This window comes from Macrobrachium nipponense, chromosome 17 (genome assembly GCF_015104395.2).
Source record: "Macrobrachium nipponense isolate FS-2020 chromosome 17, ASM1510439v2, whole genome shotgun sequence".
NCBI classification, from domain to species: Eukaryota; Metazoa; Arthropoda; class Malacostraca; order Decapoda; family Palaemonidae; genus Macrobrachium; species Macrobrachium nipponense.
In genome coordinates, this window is record NC_087210.1 from 61,842,623 (window position 1) to 61,864,597 (window position 21,975).

A 21,975-nucleotide genomic window follows, 5' to 3' on the forward strand; every position below is an offset into this window, starting at 1 on the left:
CTCATCGACTAGTAAGTCATTGGACCAGTACATTGTCTCACGTTTTATCAATCGGAATAATCCATAGAATTTCGATGGTCAGTAGATTATACAGGAGAGAGAGAGAGAGAGAGAGAGAGAGAGAGAGAGAGAGAGAGAGAGAGAGAGAGAGAGAGAGAGAGAGAGAGAATTTGTCCGCAGGTGGCTAGATGCAGCCATTAATTAAACCGTCTGATGGAAAGCGATGATTCGACTGATCAGAGAAGTGATCGCCAGAACAACGTTACACCGAATGAATGATTGTAGTCAAACTGGCGTCGCAACTTGATGTTGCAACGGATTACATGTGACGCTTACTACTTACTGAAGGAAGAAGGTTGGTTTCTGATGTCCAAAGTAAGTTTTTTTTTTAATGATTGATATTTCTATTTAGTATCAGATTTTTTTGTAGGGTGGGGGTGGAGGCGGTGGGGTTTGCATGTATATACAGAAAAGTTCAATTATTCAACATTTTTTAACAAGAGCTGCTGGCTTGGATTATAGGCTAATCTATGAAAAGGAATGCGAAGTTAAAATCAACAACTCTTCTTAGGTAATATTATTAATCCACAGATCATGATATATATATATATATATATAATTACGACTCACTTGCAAATTCTACATTCCCTTCAGGGTGTGACGGCCCTGCCTGCACGAGTAAGGAAGGAAGGAAGGAAGGAATATAGTTTTGACCTTATGCCTAGCACTGGGACCTACGAGGTCATTCAGCACTGGAAAGGAACTTGATAGTAGGTAGGTTTGGAAGATGTAACAGGAGAACCTCGCAGTTGCACTGTGAGATAATTGTTAAGAAAGGGTGGCCAGCAAGATGGAAGGAAAATATGAATAAAGATACAGTTTAATTTGATTTAATTTATATAGATTTTTTATATTATGCCAAGCACTGGGGCAACAAAGGCCATTCAGCACTGAAATGGAAATTGACAGTAAAAGGTTTGAAAGGTTTTACTGGAGGAAAACCTCGCAGTTGCACAGTGAAACAATTATTAGGAGAGGGTGGGCAGTAAGATGGAAGAAAGCGAATATGAACGGAGGTACAGGTAAAGGAATAAAAGTTGTTGCAGCTAGGGGCCGAAGGGACGCTGCAAAGAACCTGAAGTACACCCTGTGAAATGCACTGACGGCACTACCCCTCTACGGGGTACACAAGAAAAGGTAAAAGAGATTCTTTAGACTTGAAAGGCATCTCTTTTAGGAGAGAGAGAGACTCTCAAATCAAAACAGCGGGTAGAAGGGGCTCTAACTTAGCCTTGGTAGGCAATAGTTATTCCGGAAAGTCTTCTAGAGAGAGGTATATCAAACTTCTCACCTCGAAACTGAAACTCAATCCAATGAGTGTTGCTGAGGCTAATTAAAGATACGTTTGATATGAAATGTCAACGTCGAAACAATCTAGAGACTTGCTTCATATGTTGGGAATTCTAGTTATACCAGACATACGTCTCTGAGCCCAAACTTAACATTCGTTTGCTTAAAAATGCTTTCTTTTCAAGTACAAAATTATTCTCCTTGGCTGATCAGTATTAGTTAATTTTCATGAGTAAAATGGCTAACGGATAAATATTCCGAGCATGCAGACAGTATTTTCAACTGCAAAAATTAATTAAAAATTGAAAATGATAAAAAAAATATGACACAGATATTATTATGCAAAGAATATTCAAGTCAAGCTGCTTCGAAGCAATTGTGTAACATGTGGTAACAGAAAAATGGCGGATAGTGTTTTCTGCAACCATATTCTCATGCTAAATGCATACGCACACGATTTCCCTCTGTTGCAGTTACACAGCAACCGTGAAGGTTACTTGATATTCTTTGCCGTGCTCTTCTCTCCTCTCTCTTTCTCTTTTTTTTTTTTTTTTTTTTTTTTTTTTTTTGTCGCTCCCTCTAACACTTTACCTTCAAGTCTCAGTGTGTAAAATGCAGTAATAAAATTATTAAAGAAATAATCAGTAACAGAAGCTGAGGATGCAATATGTTGAAACTTTGCTACCTGGTACATAAAAAATGGAAATGCTGGCCAGAGTGACAGTGCTAATATTTGGCTCAGAGAAGTGGTGTTAAATATAAGATGCATGAGAATGCAGGCAACTTGTAAAAGGTTTAAAGTACTTTTAAAATTACGAAGTTTCGCCGAAAGTAGGCAAGTACGAATTAACTTAGTGAATGATGGTGTGAAACAGGCATGTTTTCTATGGTAAGTGATGATGAGAGTGACAAAGTTTCTTTTAAACAGCACTAAGACGTGATCTGAAAGCTGACGACCAGACCGGCAGGCAGTGTGCACCTGTCTAATTATGTTAATGGAAACTGTATAATCAACAATTTATCTAACAAAATATATGCAGTGAAGTGTGTTTATAACACAAAACGGGGAACATACTTGAATATTATACAGTTTTCAACATGAAATCCTGCTTTCCTAACTTATTTTTCATTGTTTGGTTAAAAAAACAAAAGGTTTTGCTTCAAATGTAGAAGGAAACTGGAGGGTTCCCGGAATTTCCTTCTCAGTAACATCGATACTTTTTCCGGTACTGGAAATACTGTTTCGTTCTGTATTCTGACACACGTACGTCAGACTAATTATTTCGAACAGAAATGCATGGTGAGAGGCTACACACACATCTGACAAATTACCTGATTAATTAGAATAGAATGACAACATAAGACCCGTCAAAGGCTAAAAACAATAACAATGTGAAAAATTACTAATTTAAATAGCTTCAATACACCTTTGAACTTTTAACGAATACGAACCAAATACGATTTCTGTAATCAATCATGGATTAACAGCATACAGAGCGCATATAAAATATTTTGGTTACCCAATAAATCCACGAAAACTATCGTTTTCTTTCACCGCAGTTGTGATATGTTCGTTTTCTCATGTTATCTGCATTGTCCGGGAGACTCGATGAGTGCATGTAAACAAACCTACCTCCCAGTGCAATCTATATTTTTGCATTTATCAGTTGTTTTCAAGTATTCTCCGAGACCCCACTGAAACATCCATTATACCTTGCTACTCTGCGACATCAGGCAAGGTATTTGAGCTCGTTGTTTCAGCGTATTTTGACATTTTTTCGTGCCTGGGCGAGGGCTCCCTGTATAATTGCCGGTAAGAAGTTTGTCAATAAATGTGGAATCCTAGAGAGAAGAATTCCTTAAATATCAGAAAGTAAGTTTGTTGTAGATCTGTGGACTTGAATTTAATACTGTAGAAAACCATACTATCAAATTTCAGACAAAATATCAATGCAAAGGTGTGACCTAGTTTTCAAAAAAAAAGGTTGAACCGCGCATACACGGTTCCGTAATGCGGCACTCCCGAATGTTGCTCGTGTTTAGTTCCTTTATTTCTTTGCTTTTTCCCTTTGGTTGGAAAATGGGAAAAAAATAAAGTACAGCTTTGCAAAACTAGTAAATTATTCAATGGAGAAAATGTAGTATTCAAGAAATCAATGTTAATTCATAAAAACAGTGAAACTTGAAAGAAATTAAATTGTTTGACGCATAACTCATTCTCTTTACGCAAAAAAAGAAAAAAAAAACAGTGAAATTCTTGAAGCCGGACATGCAAAGTTACGAGGTGTTAAAAATTCAAGACTGCGGACAGGAATTCGGAAGGCGTACACTTTATGGATTAACTTCCCGACAGATATCCGCAACGCTGTAATGCGGTCCCGTTTTCCCTGATATGCTGGAAGGCAAGATTTATGGTCTAGCAAGTGTGCACCATGCATGCACACACTGATATACACATTACAACAGGATTTTGTATGGTTTTCTATGACATGTTTAAAATGTGAACAGTGTGCAAACTGAGACACGAAAATAATATTATGAAAAACAGACAAAAAATAAAAGTGAATATTGTGACACGAAAGGAATGAGGGAAAAAAAAAAATTTTTGTTATAAAAACCGGACTTGACAGTATGTCCATAGTTTTAATTCCTGGCTATATAACCTGGCATGTACAAATACACACGAGACTGAATGACTGATTAAAGATTACCTGGCGTATTACTTGTCACACATGCTGTATACTTACAAACACACACACACCACACACACACACATATATATATATATATATATATATATATATATATATATATATATATTTATATATACAGTATATATATATATATATATATATATATATATATATATGTGTGTGTGTGTGTGTGTGATACGTATATATATGTATATATATATATATATATATATATATAATATATAGTATATATCTATATAATACATATACGTGTGTACTTATGTGTACACGTACAGTGTGGCTGTATCACAGCACGTACAGTGTGTTTGTGTCACACTGTGTTTACGTTTTAATATATGAGCATGTTCTGATCACCAGACAATCCAGAAACGCAACCCTGCCACCGATTCCTACCCCATTCGTCTTCCTCTCCCTCTTCGACCGCGTATGTGTGTATCCGTACGTGTGTATACGTGCCGTTAAAGTTTTAAACCAGTGGCCCTCACATCAAACAACAATATCATGCGTATGTAAATGTAACGTTAGTGTGGGCAAAGGAGAACTGTTATATGTTTCTCAGTTCTCTCCAAAATCGTTCATAATACTTTCATCTTCTTATTCTTAGCGGTTTGTGTCTTCCTCATTTCACATGACTATCCGAAGAATTCGTCAGTTTATGCTGGCCTTGTATTTCTTCCTAGAGGTGAATATTTCTTTATTAATATTTGAGAGAAAGCGAGGAATTTTCTTAGCGATTGGTAAATTCAATTCCCTGTTACTCGGTGCCTGCCAGTGAGAGAGAGAGAGAGAGTTTTGATAATGGTGTTTTCATAGGTACCGGCAAACCTGCCGCCTGCCGGTGATCTTTTCTCAGAGAGAGAGAGAGAGAGAATTTTGATTTTGATAACAGTGTTTTCATAGGTGCCGGCAAACCTCCCGGTGATCATTTCCTTTGAGAGAGAGAGAGAGAGAGAGAGAATTTTGATAATAGTGTTTTCATAGGTGCCGGCAAACCTGCCGGTGATCATTTCTTAGAGAGAGAGAGAGAGAGAGAGAGAGAGAGAGAGTCATTACACTCCTGAAATGCAGACGTTACTGACATTAATTGACCCGTTTTGTCAAGTTGACATTAATTTCTGTTGTGGTTTTTATGTCGCACAAACAAACAGCTGTTGTGCACAGACGCGAGTACAAATATTAAAGCTGACCTACAGTTGCTCTCAATGAGAGTGGTGCACCGTATTACAGAAAACGGTACACGCTGGCAGCAGTGGATAAGCGTTCTTTAGCAACGGAAACTCATCCATTTTACTTTCATATGCCGTCTTACTATTATTTATGGAAGCACGTAAAAGACGGCACCAGCCTTGAAGTTAAAAGACAAAGGACAATTATTTTCCTAAGAATGAGTTTTCCATAAATTTAGCCACATGATACATTTGTATTTTATAGCCAAAACCTTTTCAAAAAATAATCTAAGGTTGATTACCGACTAGTGAAGATATAATTCAATTGATTTAATCAATTGATAAAGCTTTCACTATTCCTGGTGCAGTAATTAACACTTGTTCTAATTGTTCAAATCTGGACTGACAATCTTATTACGAAAAAAAGGATTCTCTGTTTTCAAAGAAAGATTAGCCAACGGGGCCGCAATTTTGGCTTTCTGTCAAACCCACACATTCCTAGGAAACTTGTAATTTCTCCAACATTAGCTGGGGGTTTCACTTCTTTGATGGCATATATATGGACTATGACCATCCTTTAAAAGTATGTTCTTTTTTTATCTAAGGACTTCATTCCTCTTAGCTTATCAGAGATTGTTTTGCATTTCACTGAAAAGTGTGAATGGCTGCCTTAAATTAGAAGCTACCCACGCTGGAAGAAACTTAATCCAAATGGAAGATGCTTGAATATATTGAGTGACACTCCGCAATTAAAAATTGTTAGATCTCTGTTTCCTTGATCTAATTAAACTTGATAATGTGTATCCGTCATATATAAGGAAGCATAATAGTTTCCTGCTGACGTTTCTACCGTTTTTTTATAATCTAGGTAAAAAGGGAATATTATCTCGGAGGTTTGTTTTGACTTTCAGAAAACCTACGCGCATCTTTGGGTATGTTCAGGCTTCCTAACAAAGACTAGTGTGGCTTAGCGAAGCAGAATTTGAAAATTCTATGATCCCTCTTCCTTCCATATCTTCTAACTGGACGGATATAACTGTTTTGGCCTTTTCAGGGTACAGCAACTGATACCTCACTAGTTGTGGATCATTTAAAGAATGAAAACTGGGTGATTAACAGTCAACTTATCACGTAATTCTTCCTGTTTATCAGCTGAAGATAGGAATTGTTTCGCATTTCCAGAGCTGCTCTATTAACATTAATACATGGAGGAACTTATTTATTCTTGCATTTCATGTGTTTTGGAACTGTCCGAGCAATGTCTTCTGCATCGATTGTTCTATACCATCCTAATAAAGTTCCAATTTTCGTTATCATTCTAGCTGTAGTTCTTCTGACAGGTGGTGAAAACACTTCCTGTGCGTCATTAACTTTTTGGCATAATGCTGGTTCGATTGCTAACAATGATTTTGGAGATTCATCTACAAGTAAGGGGTAAATAGCAACGGTATACTGAAGTAGAACGAGTTTCTTTTCTAGTGTAACCTGAGATTTGAAGATTCCTAAAGATGAATTATTTCAATTTGCCTAACTCGTTTAGTTGTTCTGAGTTTCAACAATCTTACTGGACAAATATAACAATCTCAAACAATTACTCGATATGAATCATCCCTTGTCACTGGTGCAAGAGCTGATCAAATCGCCTCCAAGCAATAGGTCAGTGTCCGGATAACCATCAGGCACAAGAGAAAACAAAGGGGTAGCCATCCTGGAACCAAGGTGAATGTCACACCAAACTGTACCACGAACAGGCAGACCATACTGTGTGGCCTCCTCAAGCTATGGTGTTTTTCATCTGATTACCATGTAAACCCAGAGCTTGTATGAATCTTCTGTGCTACACATATTTCAATATCAGTATCAATTTGGGCAAAAAAAAAAAAAATGGCATTTCTTACCATGGAATTAATTTGGACAAAAAAAACAGCATTACATGCCATCAAATCAATATTAGATCTAACTGCGGAGCTTAGTCATCTAGCATTCTTATCAATAGTTCCTGGACATCTTGCCAAATGTCTTTTTCTATTTGGTTCGACAATCAAAATAAACACCTTTTGGAGGGTCATGTGGACATTCAGAATGTCTGTGATATCTAATTGTGCAAAAAGCACAATATGGACAGATTTTTTTTCCACATTCTCTTTAATTGGTTGGACAAAGCACTCATTGGCCTCTAATATCTTACAACTGTCTTGATGACTTACTTGCACTATTATTTACTACAGGCTTTGTTTGAGAATTGTAATTATTAACAGGCAAAATTCATTTCCACTTATTGTAGCTACATGATACTAATGTAAGTACCTTAACGTAACCAACGTCTGTACTTGTCCGTTACATTTTGATATGTAATTTTCTACAGTGCTACTATTTCAGACGGGATACATATTTAAAGAAATCTCTAAAATTTAATGTTACCTATGAATATATAGGCCCTTGAAATAATTCCAAGAAAGATTATCTTCCTATTTTACAAATTTAAACAGTTAACAATGGTGCAACTTCCTGTTCGACTCTTGTAATCGGAACTTGGATTCTATCAACTGTGGAAACACAGATCTCTACTTGACCAAATAATCTAGAAAATCTGCTATCACTTCCTACACCCTGTAACTTATGATAACTTCAACATCAGAATAACCTTAGGTTTTAAAAGATAAATATTCCTAAAGAAAAAAAAATTATTCGGGTACTTGCCTACTGATAAAGATAGGCGACTCGGTATTCAAACAAGATGAAGTTCGAATGGCAGCCGGATGACTGTCTCTTGTTCTCCATCAGGCGAGTTTCTTATGTTTAAGCTCTAGACTGACAAGAGCTAAGTCATTCGAAACAGACTGACTGGAGAACAGGTGTACTAGACATTCATCAGGGCAGACATTCGATGTTTTCTTTTGTTTGAATGCCAACTAGCCTACCGGAGCGGGGTTATTAGCTAATTTTAACATGGTAGTCAAGATCTTTTTTGTTTGAATGCCAACTAGCCTACCGGAGCGGGGTTATAAGCTAATTTTAACACTGTAGGCAAGATTTATCCCAAATAAAATCCCTTAAAACAATGATCAGAAGTTTATTAAGGTTACTCGCCGGATAAAATGGTTATGGACTGAGTTACCACCAAGAAATGGGCTATTTTGCGGTGGCACAATTAAGTTTGCTGTATCTCCTATAAAGAATGATCTGAACTGTTAGCGCTGAAAGGATTAAATGCTTAACAAGTAGAGGGTTTGATAAAATTGCCATTTTCATCTCCATGTTAACGAGTTGCTTGTGAAGCTGATGCATTTTCTTGTTCTGAGCGTCCATGACTGACAGCAAATTTTCATCAAGTTTTCTAGTAAGCCTTCTCTCTCTCTACATCACCATCCATTTTGTAAGCTACTTAGTAGCACAACACAGATGACGAATGGTCATGGATGACATACAAAATTTCATATTTTTGAACGAAAATTGGCCAAGAAAATATTATACTGCATTATTGAACGCCAATTATATATATAGATATATTATATAGATATAGTATATATATATATATATATATATATCATATATACTATATATATATATAATATATATATATATGATATATATATATACTATATAGAGTAGATATACGATTTATACATACATATTATATATATCTATATATATATATAATACTATATATATTTATATATATATATATATTATATATATATCTTATATATAATATATATATATTTATAATATACATATTTATATATATAAAATATATATATATATATATATATATCTATATATATATATATAAGTATTATTTCATTATATAAGTTTATAAGATAATACATATATATACATAATATATACTAATACTATACATATACTTAGATACTATATACTATATATATATATATATATATATATATATACTATATAATATGACTGGTAAAAATGTTCTGTAACAACAGAATTCCATCTAATAAAAGGAGCCCATAAAAACACCAAAATATAGAGAAAAAAGTACTATATTTCAGAGACTGCTGTCTCCCTCTTCAGGTAGATGAATCATCTACCTGAAGAGGGAGACAGCAGTCTCTGAAATATAGTACTTTTCTTCTCTATATTTTGGTGTTTTTATGGGCTCCTTTTATTAGATATATATATATATATATATATATATATATATATATATATATATATATATATATATATATATATATATATATATATATATATATCTATATTATACATACGTTACAGATAGAAAAACATTATCAAGTCGGCAGTGTCTAATAACTTACGCGAAGGCAACGATCTTGATGGCGTTTCAGTCGTAGAGCGACATTGCAAAATCACCGTCTTAGCCATCCATTACCGCAGGTCAAGGGTCATCTAACGCGAGAAGCCTTGATTGCCGCTGAGAAACATATTATGAGTAACCAGTGTGCGACAATCTTTCGCTTATCCATAAATAAGAGTTCGCCAGCATGTGAAAAAGAGGTGAAACAGACGTATGGGAGTGAAAACGCGGGAAAACAATTACAGTTCTAGCAACACCATAATGCCATGACGTCACAGAGACGGATCCTTTATAAGGGTAATAAGACAGAAGCAGACAGCAGTAGAAAATAGATTCATGGGAGAGATATAGAGAGCGCGAGATACAGTACGTGAACGAACTGAATCAGTAGCCAAACTTGTGGCATCTCCCTCAGCCAGACTCGGCAACAACACCCATTATGAACTACAGGTGGAAATTGCAACCTAAGGACATGACTAAAACCAACAAAACCAAAGGCAAGCATTCTGAATTAAGCCCCCTAAAAGAAATTATTACCTTTTAAAAAATTAAGATAGTTCCTAAGAAACGTGAAAACACGACCGTAGTAACACTCGCGATCCACGTTACCTTAGAGCAAGCTTTTCAAGACATGTATACCTGAAGATAATGAACCCCACTATACATATATACAATATATGTATATATATTATATATACATATAATATATATTTAGTATATGTTTATATATATTCATATACTATACATATGTATATATATACTATATTTATATACATGTGTATGCACATACTATATATATATATATATATATATAATAATATATATATATATAGATATATATATAATATATATATATAATATTGTATATATATATATGTATATATATTATATATATTATAATATATATATATATATATATATTAGATAATCTATACAGGGCGATTGAAAAGTAACTCCCTATTTTTTAAATTTATATAATTTTCACATGCAGTTATTTTTTCTTCAAATTTTTAATGTATGTTCCTTAATGTATGACAATTTAATTGGTCTTTCTTATCACTGTGCACGAACTGTGGTGAAGAAGCATCTTAAATGGCGTGCTTGGAAGCCGCATTATTGCCAAGTACTCTCTGCCAAAGACTGCGACATTCGCATGGAGTTTTCAGAAATTATGTTGGCTTGGTATGAGGTCTTTTTCAAAATATCCTTTGGAGTGATGAAGCAGTTTTCCATATCGGTGGATTTGTGAACCGCCACAACTGTCATTACTGAGCAGAAGAAGATCCTCGAATTATCTCAGAAAAATTTCAGAATCGGCCTAAGATAACAGTATGGTGTGGAATGACTTCAGGTAGGATTGTGGGCTTCATCTTTCGCAATACCATGAATGCGGAAAGGTATCTTAATTTGCTGCAAGATGAAATCTGGCCAGTTGTGAATACTTGGGCGAATATTGAAGACTTGATTTTTATGCAAGATGGTGCACCACCACATTTTGCTATTGTTGTTCGTGAATGGCTGAATGAACATTTTCTTGGGAGATGGTTGGGTCGACGTGGTCCACATGAGTGGCCGGCAAGAATCCCCGATTTAACACGGTGCGACTTTTTTCTTTGGGGTTGGTTGAAGCAACAAGTTTATTCCAAGAAACCAACAACCTTAGAAGAACTTGAAGGGCAAATAAGATTAGCTATTTCTGCCGTTCCACAAGAGTTCCTGGAAAGATCAGTTCAAGCATCCCCAAGCGGCTTGAGAAGCTACAGGCAAATGCTGGTGCCTATATTGAATTTTAAATAAAACTCCATGTTATTTATGTTCTCTCATATTGATTTTTTGTGAAAATAATGATTCATAAATAAATTATAATTTTTTAAAAATAGGGAGTTACTTTTCAATCACCCTGTATATATATATATATATATATATATATATATATATATATATATATATATATATATATATATATATATATAAAGGGTTGAGTATATCTATACTATATATAGATATACATATAGATATGAGGATATATAGTGCATGGTAACTAAGTAAATACCAGCATAGACTGACAATACTCAGTAAATTGTCAGTGGTGGGATACAGTCAAGCCATTTAGGCTATGCATGCCCCACAAATGGTGGCAAGCGAGCAAGTGATTTGGGACAACTGGAATATACGTAGCTATGATGTGTATGTATGTATGTATGTATGTATGTATATATATATATAATATGTGTGTGTATTTAGGTAGTATCAAACCTAACCTTAACCTTGGCCTAGGCCTAGGGTAATAAGAATTATTTTAAAATAGAATCTTACTGTAACGACACTTGATGTTGAGGACTGAAGATTCTTTTTATTCTAGGTTAGGGTAGGCTAAGGTTGATTTTTTGGTTTTCCTTTCCTGTATTTCTCCTTTCCTTTCCAGGTTTTACAATGGCCTACAATCTTACTCCTAACTGGTTCCCTGCAATGTGAAAGTTTATTAAAGGCTGTTTCTCGTGCATACCGACATGTATCCCCTAGCTAGGCCTATACTACACTTTGGCAAAACCTGAATGTTAGCAGCCTAGAGAGGCAATTCATAACATTTGGCATTTGGCATTTTATATAAATGCAATGAAGAACATTCCTTGTTTTCTTATACTGCGTTCACGATTGCAACCTCGAAGATTTTTTGCGTAACCGGAGCATGCAAAATTTGGTGCAAATTTCCTACTGTCAAAACAATCAATAGTCTTTGGTGTTAGGCTACATTCCAGTAGAAATGTGCAAACTCTGTTAAACTTTAAGACCATTTGTATAATATCCACCAAGACAAGTACATACCTTTTACAAGAGGAATAGTGCACAACAACGGCAAATTTCAAACTACATCAGTAACTCCGGTCAGTGGTTCACAGGGTTCCCAATCCCAGGTGTATCAGACCAAATTACCGTACCAAACCTCTTCAAATTATCGTATTTTGATTAGAATTATCGTACATTTTTCATATTATAATATAGCTGTATTTCATCTACAGCAATATAGCTTTATATCTATTAATGTAAGGCTAAATAGAAAAATTGTGATGTCCTTTCTATTTATTGCTAATAATGACAAAAAAAATAGAACAAAAAGATAACTTTTCTGTAGGCTGTACAAAGTAGCCTATTTAGTACTTCAGTGATTGTTATTGTCATTTTATATCACCAATGTAAACTTTAAAAAAGAAAAAAATCACAACTAACATGAGTATTGCTTTAAGAAAATTGCCAATTGTTCTTAAACATCACATTACAACCCCATTACAAAAAAAAAAAAAAAAAAAAAAAAAAAAAAAAAAAAAAAACATGCAGCAAAATCATTTAATTGTTTACTTTCAATTCTTCACTGATAGCCATTACTAATCATCAGCATTACATCAATGAAAATTAAATGGAAAAATACTACAAAAGGATCACTGTTAATAATCATCAGTATTATCATCAATGAAAACGAAACTAAAAGATCAGTACTATACTGTTTATGAAGGACTCGCTAATTGTTCTTTATCATCACACTGTAATAACAATAAAAACGAAAAATATGTATACAGGAAAAAAATGACTTCACTGCCTTCCTTATTCATCATCCTTATCATCACCATCAAAGGAGAGAGAGAGGTACATATTTGTCTGTTACCTTTCCATATCTTCTTTTTTGCCTTCTGCTCCTTTTAAGCTTTACTTATTTTCAGGCGGCGAATGACCTTTGGGTGCCTTATAGCCTTGAATCTTCTAAATTCCTATAAGTTGACGAAAATGTTCAAATTATCGTACATTTCCAGTAATTATCTTACATATATCGCGAATTATCGTATATCGTACGCTCGTTATCGTTTATCGTACAGAGGGTCAAATTATCGTACTTGTATGATAATTATCGTACGTCAGGGTTCGGTTCACCGTTCACTGGTCACTTTCTTGGCGCCACCATTCGAGAAACATAATCATAGATATTATGTTCAATTTCGAGAGGTTACTCTTACATCTAGACATGTTACAGAGAATGTCATTGATAATTAGTGAGGGATTTCCGTCATTGCACCAAGGCTTATGGAAGCCAGTGTTTTATTCCTTCCGACGTCGAACATTTCATGATTAACATAGCATTTTAGTGCTGGCTATGAAGTAATTCTTCACCCACCCTGAATGCTGACGGCGGTTCCACATCCTGTGGCCTGTTTTTCCAGTTCAATTATCGTGCTTTTCCTAATAATTCGGCTATAATTGTGAACTTGAAAATCTCAAACACTTGGCGTCTCAATCTGCATGCATTTCATTACTAATGCTTCATCATCTTTTCTCAAGGATCGTCTCGTAACTGTTCTTTTCCCCCCTCTTGCTCTCTCTCTCCTTACGTTTTTGTTCCCGTAAGGGACAAGGCCGCCAGTGCACCTCAGGCGGTGCACTGTACTCATTGCTTACGGTTCTTTGCAGCGTGCATTCGGCCAATAGCTGCAACCCCTTTTGTTCCTTTTCCTCTCATATTCTCTTTCTTCCATCTTACTTTCCACCCTCTCCTGGCAGTTCATTCATAGTGTAACTGCGAGGTTTTCCGCCTGTTACACATTTCAAAGCTTTTACTGTCAATTTCAGTTTCAGTACTGGATGTCGTCACAGGTTCCAGTGCATGGCGTTTGGCCTAAATTCTATATTCAATTCAATTCCGTTTCATTGGCTCTGGCCATACAAAAGGATTTTGATAATGCACTCTGGAAGCCATCTCATTTTGTTTCTAGTTCTTTGAATTTCGGTTTCAATTCTTGTTCAATATGTTCAATTTCTTTTGATGCAGATTTGGGTGACATTTAACCCAGGTAAAAACAAAAACAAAAGCTTGCTTAATTAAGTGCTTTTCATGCTGTTTCTTCACTGGCCATTTTCTGAAAAATTAACCCTTTAGTTTATGCAGTATTGAAGCTTCAACGTAAAACAATTTTGTCTCTTAGATATACATTGGGCTTAGTTAAGTTTTCTTGTAAAGTGAACATCCACTTTAGATTTTGCATTTGCTTTGCTTTTGAGCTAAATCCTGTTTGTCTCATATCCCTAGTACTATTTCATACCTAAGAGTCTTGGCACTGTCCTAATTAAGAGCTGGATTCGAGATATTCCTACTGATATTACAAGATTGGACTCATTTCAGGTCTGTTAGACGGGCAATGCTCTCTGCCTGCTTTAGAATCTTACAGAATCGCTAAAGAATTTTCATTAATATATGTTAGTATATATTAATGAGTACAGTTCTGCTAAATGATCTGATGCAAGAACTTAGACAAAGACTCATCAATATAAGTGACATTATAATTTACACTTAACTTAAAAAGATTGGTAAATAACACTGTAACTTTTATCTAAGACTATATCAACTTCAAACAGTTATGTCATGGCTTTTTTAAATTAGTTGAAGATGAAATTGTAAAAATCTTTTAATTATGTTGAATGATACTGAATTCAGTTAAATCTTATACGATAAGTTTGTACATATACGTAAGTTTGCCGTGTACTTATGTTTTCAACTTTAGTTCAATATGTAATGATTCATGACAAATAATGTAAATTTTCTTTACTTTCAAATGATTTTCACCGCAGTAGTGTTTAACAAGTCTGTTCAACTTGATTTATAATGTTTTATATAAGTAATATGAAACTCAACTTTTACTTTTTGTACAATGAAATTAAACACAATCAAGTCTAGATCGCCTTTGCCAAGTTCAAGTAAATCAAATGACAAGCTACCCTATACTTACTTTGTCCTTGACTTGGGTTGTTAGCCCACCCTTACCCTTCATTCCTAACCTATTCTATCACCCATTTCATCCATCCTTCCCTTTTCACAAATTTCACCTCATAAGTGTTTTCTCTGGTGTATTCTTGTGCCTATTTTAAAGAATATAATATTTAGATTTTTGTTCACTGGTAAGCTAAGTAAGAAATCGAAAACAAAAATTTAAGGTATTACTGAAACCTAAATTTATTGGCAAAAATCAGCACATTCAACTTTAAAGAAAAATGAACTAACTAAATCTGATTCATTTACAGATTGGCTTTTTTCCCGGCTGAAGAGATCCTAAGTAAATCAGATAACGATGGATGACCTGACGTGCACAGTTTGTTCAGAGGTGTACGAAGGTGGTGTCCGAGAGCCAGTTGTCCTTCCTCTTTGCGGCCACACTTTCTGCCGTCCTTGCTTGTACAACCTGGTCGATGTCAATCCATCCCTTAAATGTCCCACTTGTCGAAAGAAACACAAAGGCTTGTCAGTAACTCAACTCCCTACTAACTTCACCGTCCTTACTCTTGCTTCTAACCAAAAGCACAAGCAGGTAAATTCAACTTCCCTCTAAATACAGAAGAATTTTCTAACTGTCATTCATTTCACGAGTCCTTGTTAATTAATGCACATTAGTATTAATTAATATGTGACCACAAGTTGAAGTAGCTAATTCATCGGTATAATATATCTACTGTCATATAATTAATAAATTCAGTCTAAGCTTGATAGATTCGTGCAGTTTTAACTTAGTCTTGACAAATTTGACACTTGATTTTAAATAATCTCAAATAATGGCTAATTTTCTCAACAGCAAAAATGCGAAATGTGTGAGTTCCATGGAGACCCTGTTAGGATGTGGTGCACCACTTGCCAAAAAGCACTTTGTGGACAATGTCTCTTTGAGGGCCACATGACAGATGGCCACTCTGTTGTGAAAGTCCAGGTCATTTTAATGGAAAGGAAACAGTTGATAGAAGATAAAGCCAAGAGAATCCTCAGGTTCATTGAAGAGGAGAAAAAAAATTTAGGCAAAGAGGTTCATAGTATTGCCCATAAACTAGCGGGTATCTACAAGAGAAGTAAGATCCTGACGCGTTATGCTCAAGATACTGAAAGAATTTTGAAAGACGTAAGGAAGACAGTGCGCCTAAAATCTGTTATAGCTAATGAAAATAAACTTGAAAGTCTTTCCCCCTTAATTGGAATTAAAAGCATTGAGGATGAAGAAAATACGGGTAGTACTAAAGGGACGAAAACCTCCCCTGAACCTTCCACAGACCAACCAGGCATTCCAGTAGGGAAAGAAATGACTCTCACACCTTCCCCACGCTCACGCTCTAAAAAGTCTCACGTCCACAGATCCAGCCGTAAATCTGTTGTTCTTCCTTTGCCAGTCTCTGAAGCCGACAACAATAACACACAGAATAGTGATATTAGTAATGCCAATGAAACTTCTAAGCTGCTTAAATTTCAAGCATCTCCTGCTGACCCTGGATCTGGTGCAGATGAAAAATTCCTGGCTTTGGATGAGTCAGACACAGAACAGGATGATTCACTCAGGTCCAACAGAGAAGGTGACACAAAAAACGAGGCAGGTTCTGAATGTCAAATGTGGCCTTTGCGTAGATGTGCTCCTGGTGGTAACAAACAATGGCCGCATATCAACTGGCAGGACTTCATGACCCAGGTAAGGGATAAATAGCTTGTTGAGACAATAGTTTTAGGAAGACTCATCTACTTTCACTCTTAGTAGCATAGATTACTATCTTCAAGTAACATGACCAAAAGCTACACTGGATTTTATCAAAAGCTAGCACTGTCTTTTCTTAGAGATGTGGGTAATTCTCAAGATGTCTGTTGCTTAGAATAGCTATGAATAAATTACCATATTACCATTAAGCACTGCCCTGTGCCCTGCAGGTTCCTGCTGTTCAGTTATTAGTACCTCCAGAGAACCCCGAAGTCATGATGCAGCTTGGTGTACGAGGTACAATTCTTGGTCGAATACATATCCGTCTCTGGGGTCATCTTCGTCGAGCACAGCATTTCTTGGCATTGTGTCTTGGCACATTTGGGCCCTCATACAAAGGATCCAAGTTCAGCAATGTTGCGAGGAAGGGCCAGCCTGGAGAAAGTTTGGTTGGTGGTCGCTATATTACAGAGAACGGCATTAGTGCCGAGGGTCTAATGGATGCCCTGGAATGGCGGGGCAGATATTCAGGCTCTGTTACTGAAGGAGTGCTTGGAGGTGCCAGTGATGGTGATCCCAAATTGGAATCGTTCTTTGGAATCTGTACGAGAGACTATCCCGAAGGAGAGTACTATTGCCCATTTGGTGAGGTTGTGTCAGGACTCGAAGTAGTGCAGAAGGCTGTGTGCCAAGACCCAGTGACGGATGTTGTTATTACAGAGGTCACCTCTGCCTTCTCAAGATTCAAGGATAAGTGAGAATGAATTTCATTTAGATACAGTAATTCCAAGTTTTTTAACCGTGTGATGTTGTTGCCAAACTTAAATGTACTTGGTTCTGTAATTTTCTTTTTTCACATTAGATAATAACAATGTTTTTAGCATGCCTTTATTCAAATCTAAACACAGGACAATGTGTTAGTTCTTCCATTTTGTTTTTCTCAATTAAATTATAATTGTTCAGTAGATTGATACGTTTCATCTGACAAAATTATAAAGCAAATTAGAAATTCTACATTTTTTCAAACTTAGAAATAATCTTTAATGCATTTTAAGCTGTTAGATGTCATGTGAGAGAGAAATTGCATTTCCCTGTTTATATACTATATACGTTTGTCAATCTGTGAGTACATCAGTTTTTAATTAACGTTTACCAACCTCAACAGCACGAATGTGTAGAGGTGCATGTTCAATTCAATATTTGCGTAGAATAACTGAGTAACATAAAAGGATTCTGTCATTTTATGTAAACGTTGATAAATGAATTATTAGTGTGTTTGCTAATGCTCTCGCCCTTAAACAGGTTCATTCCTGTAGTTTTATGTGGTTGCAAGAAAAATGTGCGTGTAGGAGTTAGTTTGTAAAGCCTTTATCATTTGTTATTGTATGTGTTTGTTTAACTGCCATATTGCAAGTGTTTTGAATCAGGTAGTAATGTAGTTGGAACACACCAGTTCAGGTGAACCATCTTTTAGCAACTAGTTCCTAGAAATCAATCATTCTAGAGTTCTTTGTTATAGAATGAAACTTGAAATACAACTTGTTAAATTTGATGGCTGCCTCTCTTGTCTCCTCAGATAACACTGTAGATCTGCATATTTTTTTAAATTTTTATTATTAGTTCACGAGTAAATTAAGGATGCTAGCTGTTACCAGGGAGGCTGAAAATGTCGGATCAACACATGAAAAGACCATTTTATAATGAAGGGGTCGATGGGATTAACAGCCAACTGCCCTGAACAAAACCACACAGAGTGAAAACCAGGATAAAACGGCATTCATCTCCAAAGTATATTAGGAAATGTGACTTCACAGCGTGGGACTATAAAGCCTTTAATTAGGCAGACATTTCACATGTTTAATTTTTAAGACATTAAATGTATTGCAGATTTTACAGGAGAATATCCCACAGTGCTATGTGGTAGCAACTGTGAATGCCTCCATCAAGATTTAATCAGACTCGTATTCCTGCAAGTGCAAGAATATATTCAAGGTATTTTTCCTTTAATGGAAAGTGAGATACGATGTTGAACTGAACCCTTTCAGTGCATGAAAAGACACAATTTCACATATATTGGCTAGTTCAAACTTTCATACAAATACCTTTATCACTTGTGTAGCTGTCAATAACATGTATCTTTACTCCAAACTGCAAATGACTTAGAAACAAAGTGTTGGCAGTGTAGTAATAGGCTTGTATCAGCTTATTATTTGTTGTCCTTAACTATTTTAGATCTTCATCATTCCTGTTACAAGACTCATTTGTTGCCTCACCTAGCCATCAGCAGTCACAACACATTTATACTGGTGTCCTTTGTATATAAAGGCCTCAGACAAGAATTTAGCTACATAACAGTTCTGTCTGAATCTGAGAGGACACTTATTGGTTATGTAATACTGGGATATTTGGCATCTCTATAACTATTTGTATTGGTTTAACATGTTCTCATATTGCTTATGTCCATTGTTTTATAGGAGTATCAGTATACTTATCAGGTACTATACCAGCAAGCAGAGAGTGACGACCCTGGACAACAAAGACTATATAGAACACCTCGTTACAAGATGCCAGTTATTAAAGGACCTAGCTCGTTTCATTGCTTTAAGAGATATGACTTCTAGAAGTCTCTCTAGCTTAAAAACAACTTCAGCCATACGAACACTGTGGATGCTCCCTTTTTATTTGCCAACTCCTATTTGTAAGTTCCACTGAAGTACATTTTCCCAGGCATTACAGTAAAGCAGTGAGGATCGTAACCCTATTTTGGGAAATCCATAGAGCTAGCCATACTGGCACGTAGTGAATGGGAAGAATCACCTGGTACTAGCACCCCCTGATCCCAAACCCTTGGCGAGGTTGGGGGGGGGGAGGTGTTAGGGATCCACTGCAGGGAGTGTATGCTCTTTTACTCCTCTCTCTGCTGTGGATTCAGTCGAACAGTGGAACCTATTATTCTTTTACTCCTCCTCCTGTACATTTTCCCTATCCCTTTTTTCTCTTCATTTGATGACCTTTGCATGGTATTGAATAATAGCAATCACTGCTCTTGTAACTTGAAGGAGGGTGAATTTGGACAGCATGCCACTCCACCTGTGGAGAACCAAACCTGGTCGAGCGAGGGAAAATTTTTATGCTAAACCATGCCCTCTGTGCTGGGTCCGATGTCGACAGACTAATGACCCCTTAGGAACTGAGGGTATGGTGCATATCCAGGTGAGGATCCCAGTGCAGTTACCACCGTGGGTAAGATGACAGTATTGCTACTCCCCCTGTTGGGCCTCCTTGGTGAGAGGGACCTCATCCTGGATGAAATTGTTATTATTCGTTCAGAGAATACACATTCTAACCTCCCTACGACTTCTGGCATGGAAAAGGACTGTTCTAATACGGTGACTACACTGGAACCCTGTACTCCAGCACGGAACAAATGGAAATTGACAAGATATGTATGTGAAATAGGACCAGGAATTTTTGAAACCTCTTATGATGAGTAATATTTGCCTGATATGAATAATATACAGATATGTTTATATTTCTATATAATTTTAGATATTTCTTATATGGAACTTTTTATTTATTTTCCTGTTTAATTTTATTACAGCATCAATAACATACATGTGAAACCATTTCAGCAACCATAACAAATCAATCAATCTGGTATTGGCAAATCATCAGTTAGAGCATCATTCATTGGGACCTATTAAGCATTTATAGAGAAGACACCACCTTACCCCAGAGTTAAAGATTTCCTCCTCCAGAGTATTGCAGTGTGTGCCTTAATATGTTAGAAACATTAAGTTTCTGTTGGCTTAACTATATGTATGTTCCACACAACATGAGTTGGAGCATCATGCCTTTATTTCTCTGAGTAGGATTATAAAAACTTTTAGCATGTATGTGGGCCTTAAGAGGGAGACATTTTTGTCTGTACTTACGGGTCAGATTTTGGTAATGTTATGTTAAGCTTAGTGGAATCAAAGATGTCCGGTCTCACCTTGCAATTTAGAAGACTGCCTAAAAGACCATTTGATAGCTGTTGATCATTATGGGTGCTTATCCATGGAGTATGGAGGTATCCATGGAGTATGGAGGAAAATCTCATGGTGAATCATAATTCTACCGAGTTGTATACTGTCGTAGACTTTGATTCATTAGGCCAACAACATAATTATTAGTAACATTAAGTTATTATAGTTGCCATTTTTTACTTCTGATAGTGCTAGACGAAATGAACATGAACTTCAGAAGTCAGTGTAGCTGATAAATAGACAGCTAAGTTAACAAAGCTAGAGGAACTGGATGATGCAACAACTGTGTATGAGGAGGCACTATTTCCCTCAAGTACACTATTTTCTGTTCTCCCCCAAAATTGCATGACTGTGATTTCACATTTCTATTTCACCTGTTCTTGCCACTGACTTCATTCCTCAGCATGAGTTAGAGCCAGATGAAGTTCCATGATTAATTCAGCATTGAATGAAGAGATCATAACGTTCTTCAGATCCCTAGAAAACCGATGCATCGCCAACCTCGTTTGTGACCTCTAGGAGTGCTGCTTGACTTGCAGTGAGTCCTCTCCCTCGAAAATTGTTGGTGGGTTCCTTCACTAAGATCATCTATTTTGACTGAAAGGCAAAGTATCTGTTGAAACAAACCAACGGTACAGTTTGCCTGTAGGTACTGTTTGAAAGAGCCATCCGTTACTTGTAACCATTCAAGACAAACACGAAGAATGTGTTTATATCATGTTTTTTTTTTTTTTTGCCATTCAATGATGTTGGTGAAGACGTTAAAGAACTTTGGGTTTCTATGTACCATTGCTTGGTGGAGAAGAGATGAACTAAAATGCACAGCAATGAAGTTCATCATAAAATGAAATTTTGAAGTAGTTCCTACAGAAAATCAAAGAAGAAGGAATGGCACAACAGGTATGACGCTACTGCAGTGATATTTCTAGAAACTGAAAACTTTTGACT

At 36.0% G+C, this 21,975-nt stretch overlaps 1 protein-coding gene and 1 long non-coding RNA gene across 3 annotated transcripts in view; one reads left to right on the plus strand and one right to left on the minus strand.

Moving 5' to 3' along the window:
* Positions 1-12,449, minus strand: part of LOC135196281 (uncharacterized) — a 135,045-nt gene extending 122,596 nt beyond the window's left edge. The window contains exons 1-2 of one of the 2 annotated variants that reach the window (XR_010310358.1): positions 12,339-12,424; positions 11,829-11,976 (exon numbers count right to left, since the gene is read on the minus strand). This is a non-coding gene — a long non-coding RNA (uncharacterized LOC135196281). Of the gene's footprint in view, positions 1-11,828; positions 11,977-12,338 lie in introns of both variants that reach the window. The other variant, XR_010310357.1, reaches the window with a different exon arrangement.
* LOC135196280 (uncharacterized) lies at positions 2,949-18,551 on the plus strand. The gene is made up of 4 exons (XM_064222988.1): positions 2,949-3,089; positions 15,576-15,859; positions 16,121-16,996; positions 17,230-18,551. The coding sequence occupies exons 2-4, from the start codon at positions 15,623-15,625 to the stop codon at positions 17,755-17,757; spliced, it is 1,641 nt and encodes a 546-aa protein (XP_064079058.1). The 5' UTR covers positions 2,949-3,089; positions 15,576-15,622; the 3' UTR covers positions 17,758-18,551.
* Positions 18,552-21,975: the final 3,424 nt, after the last annotated feature.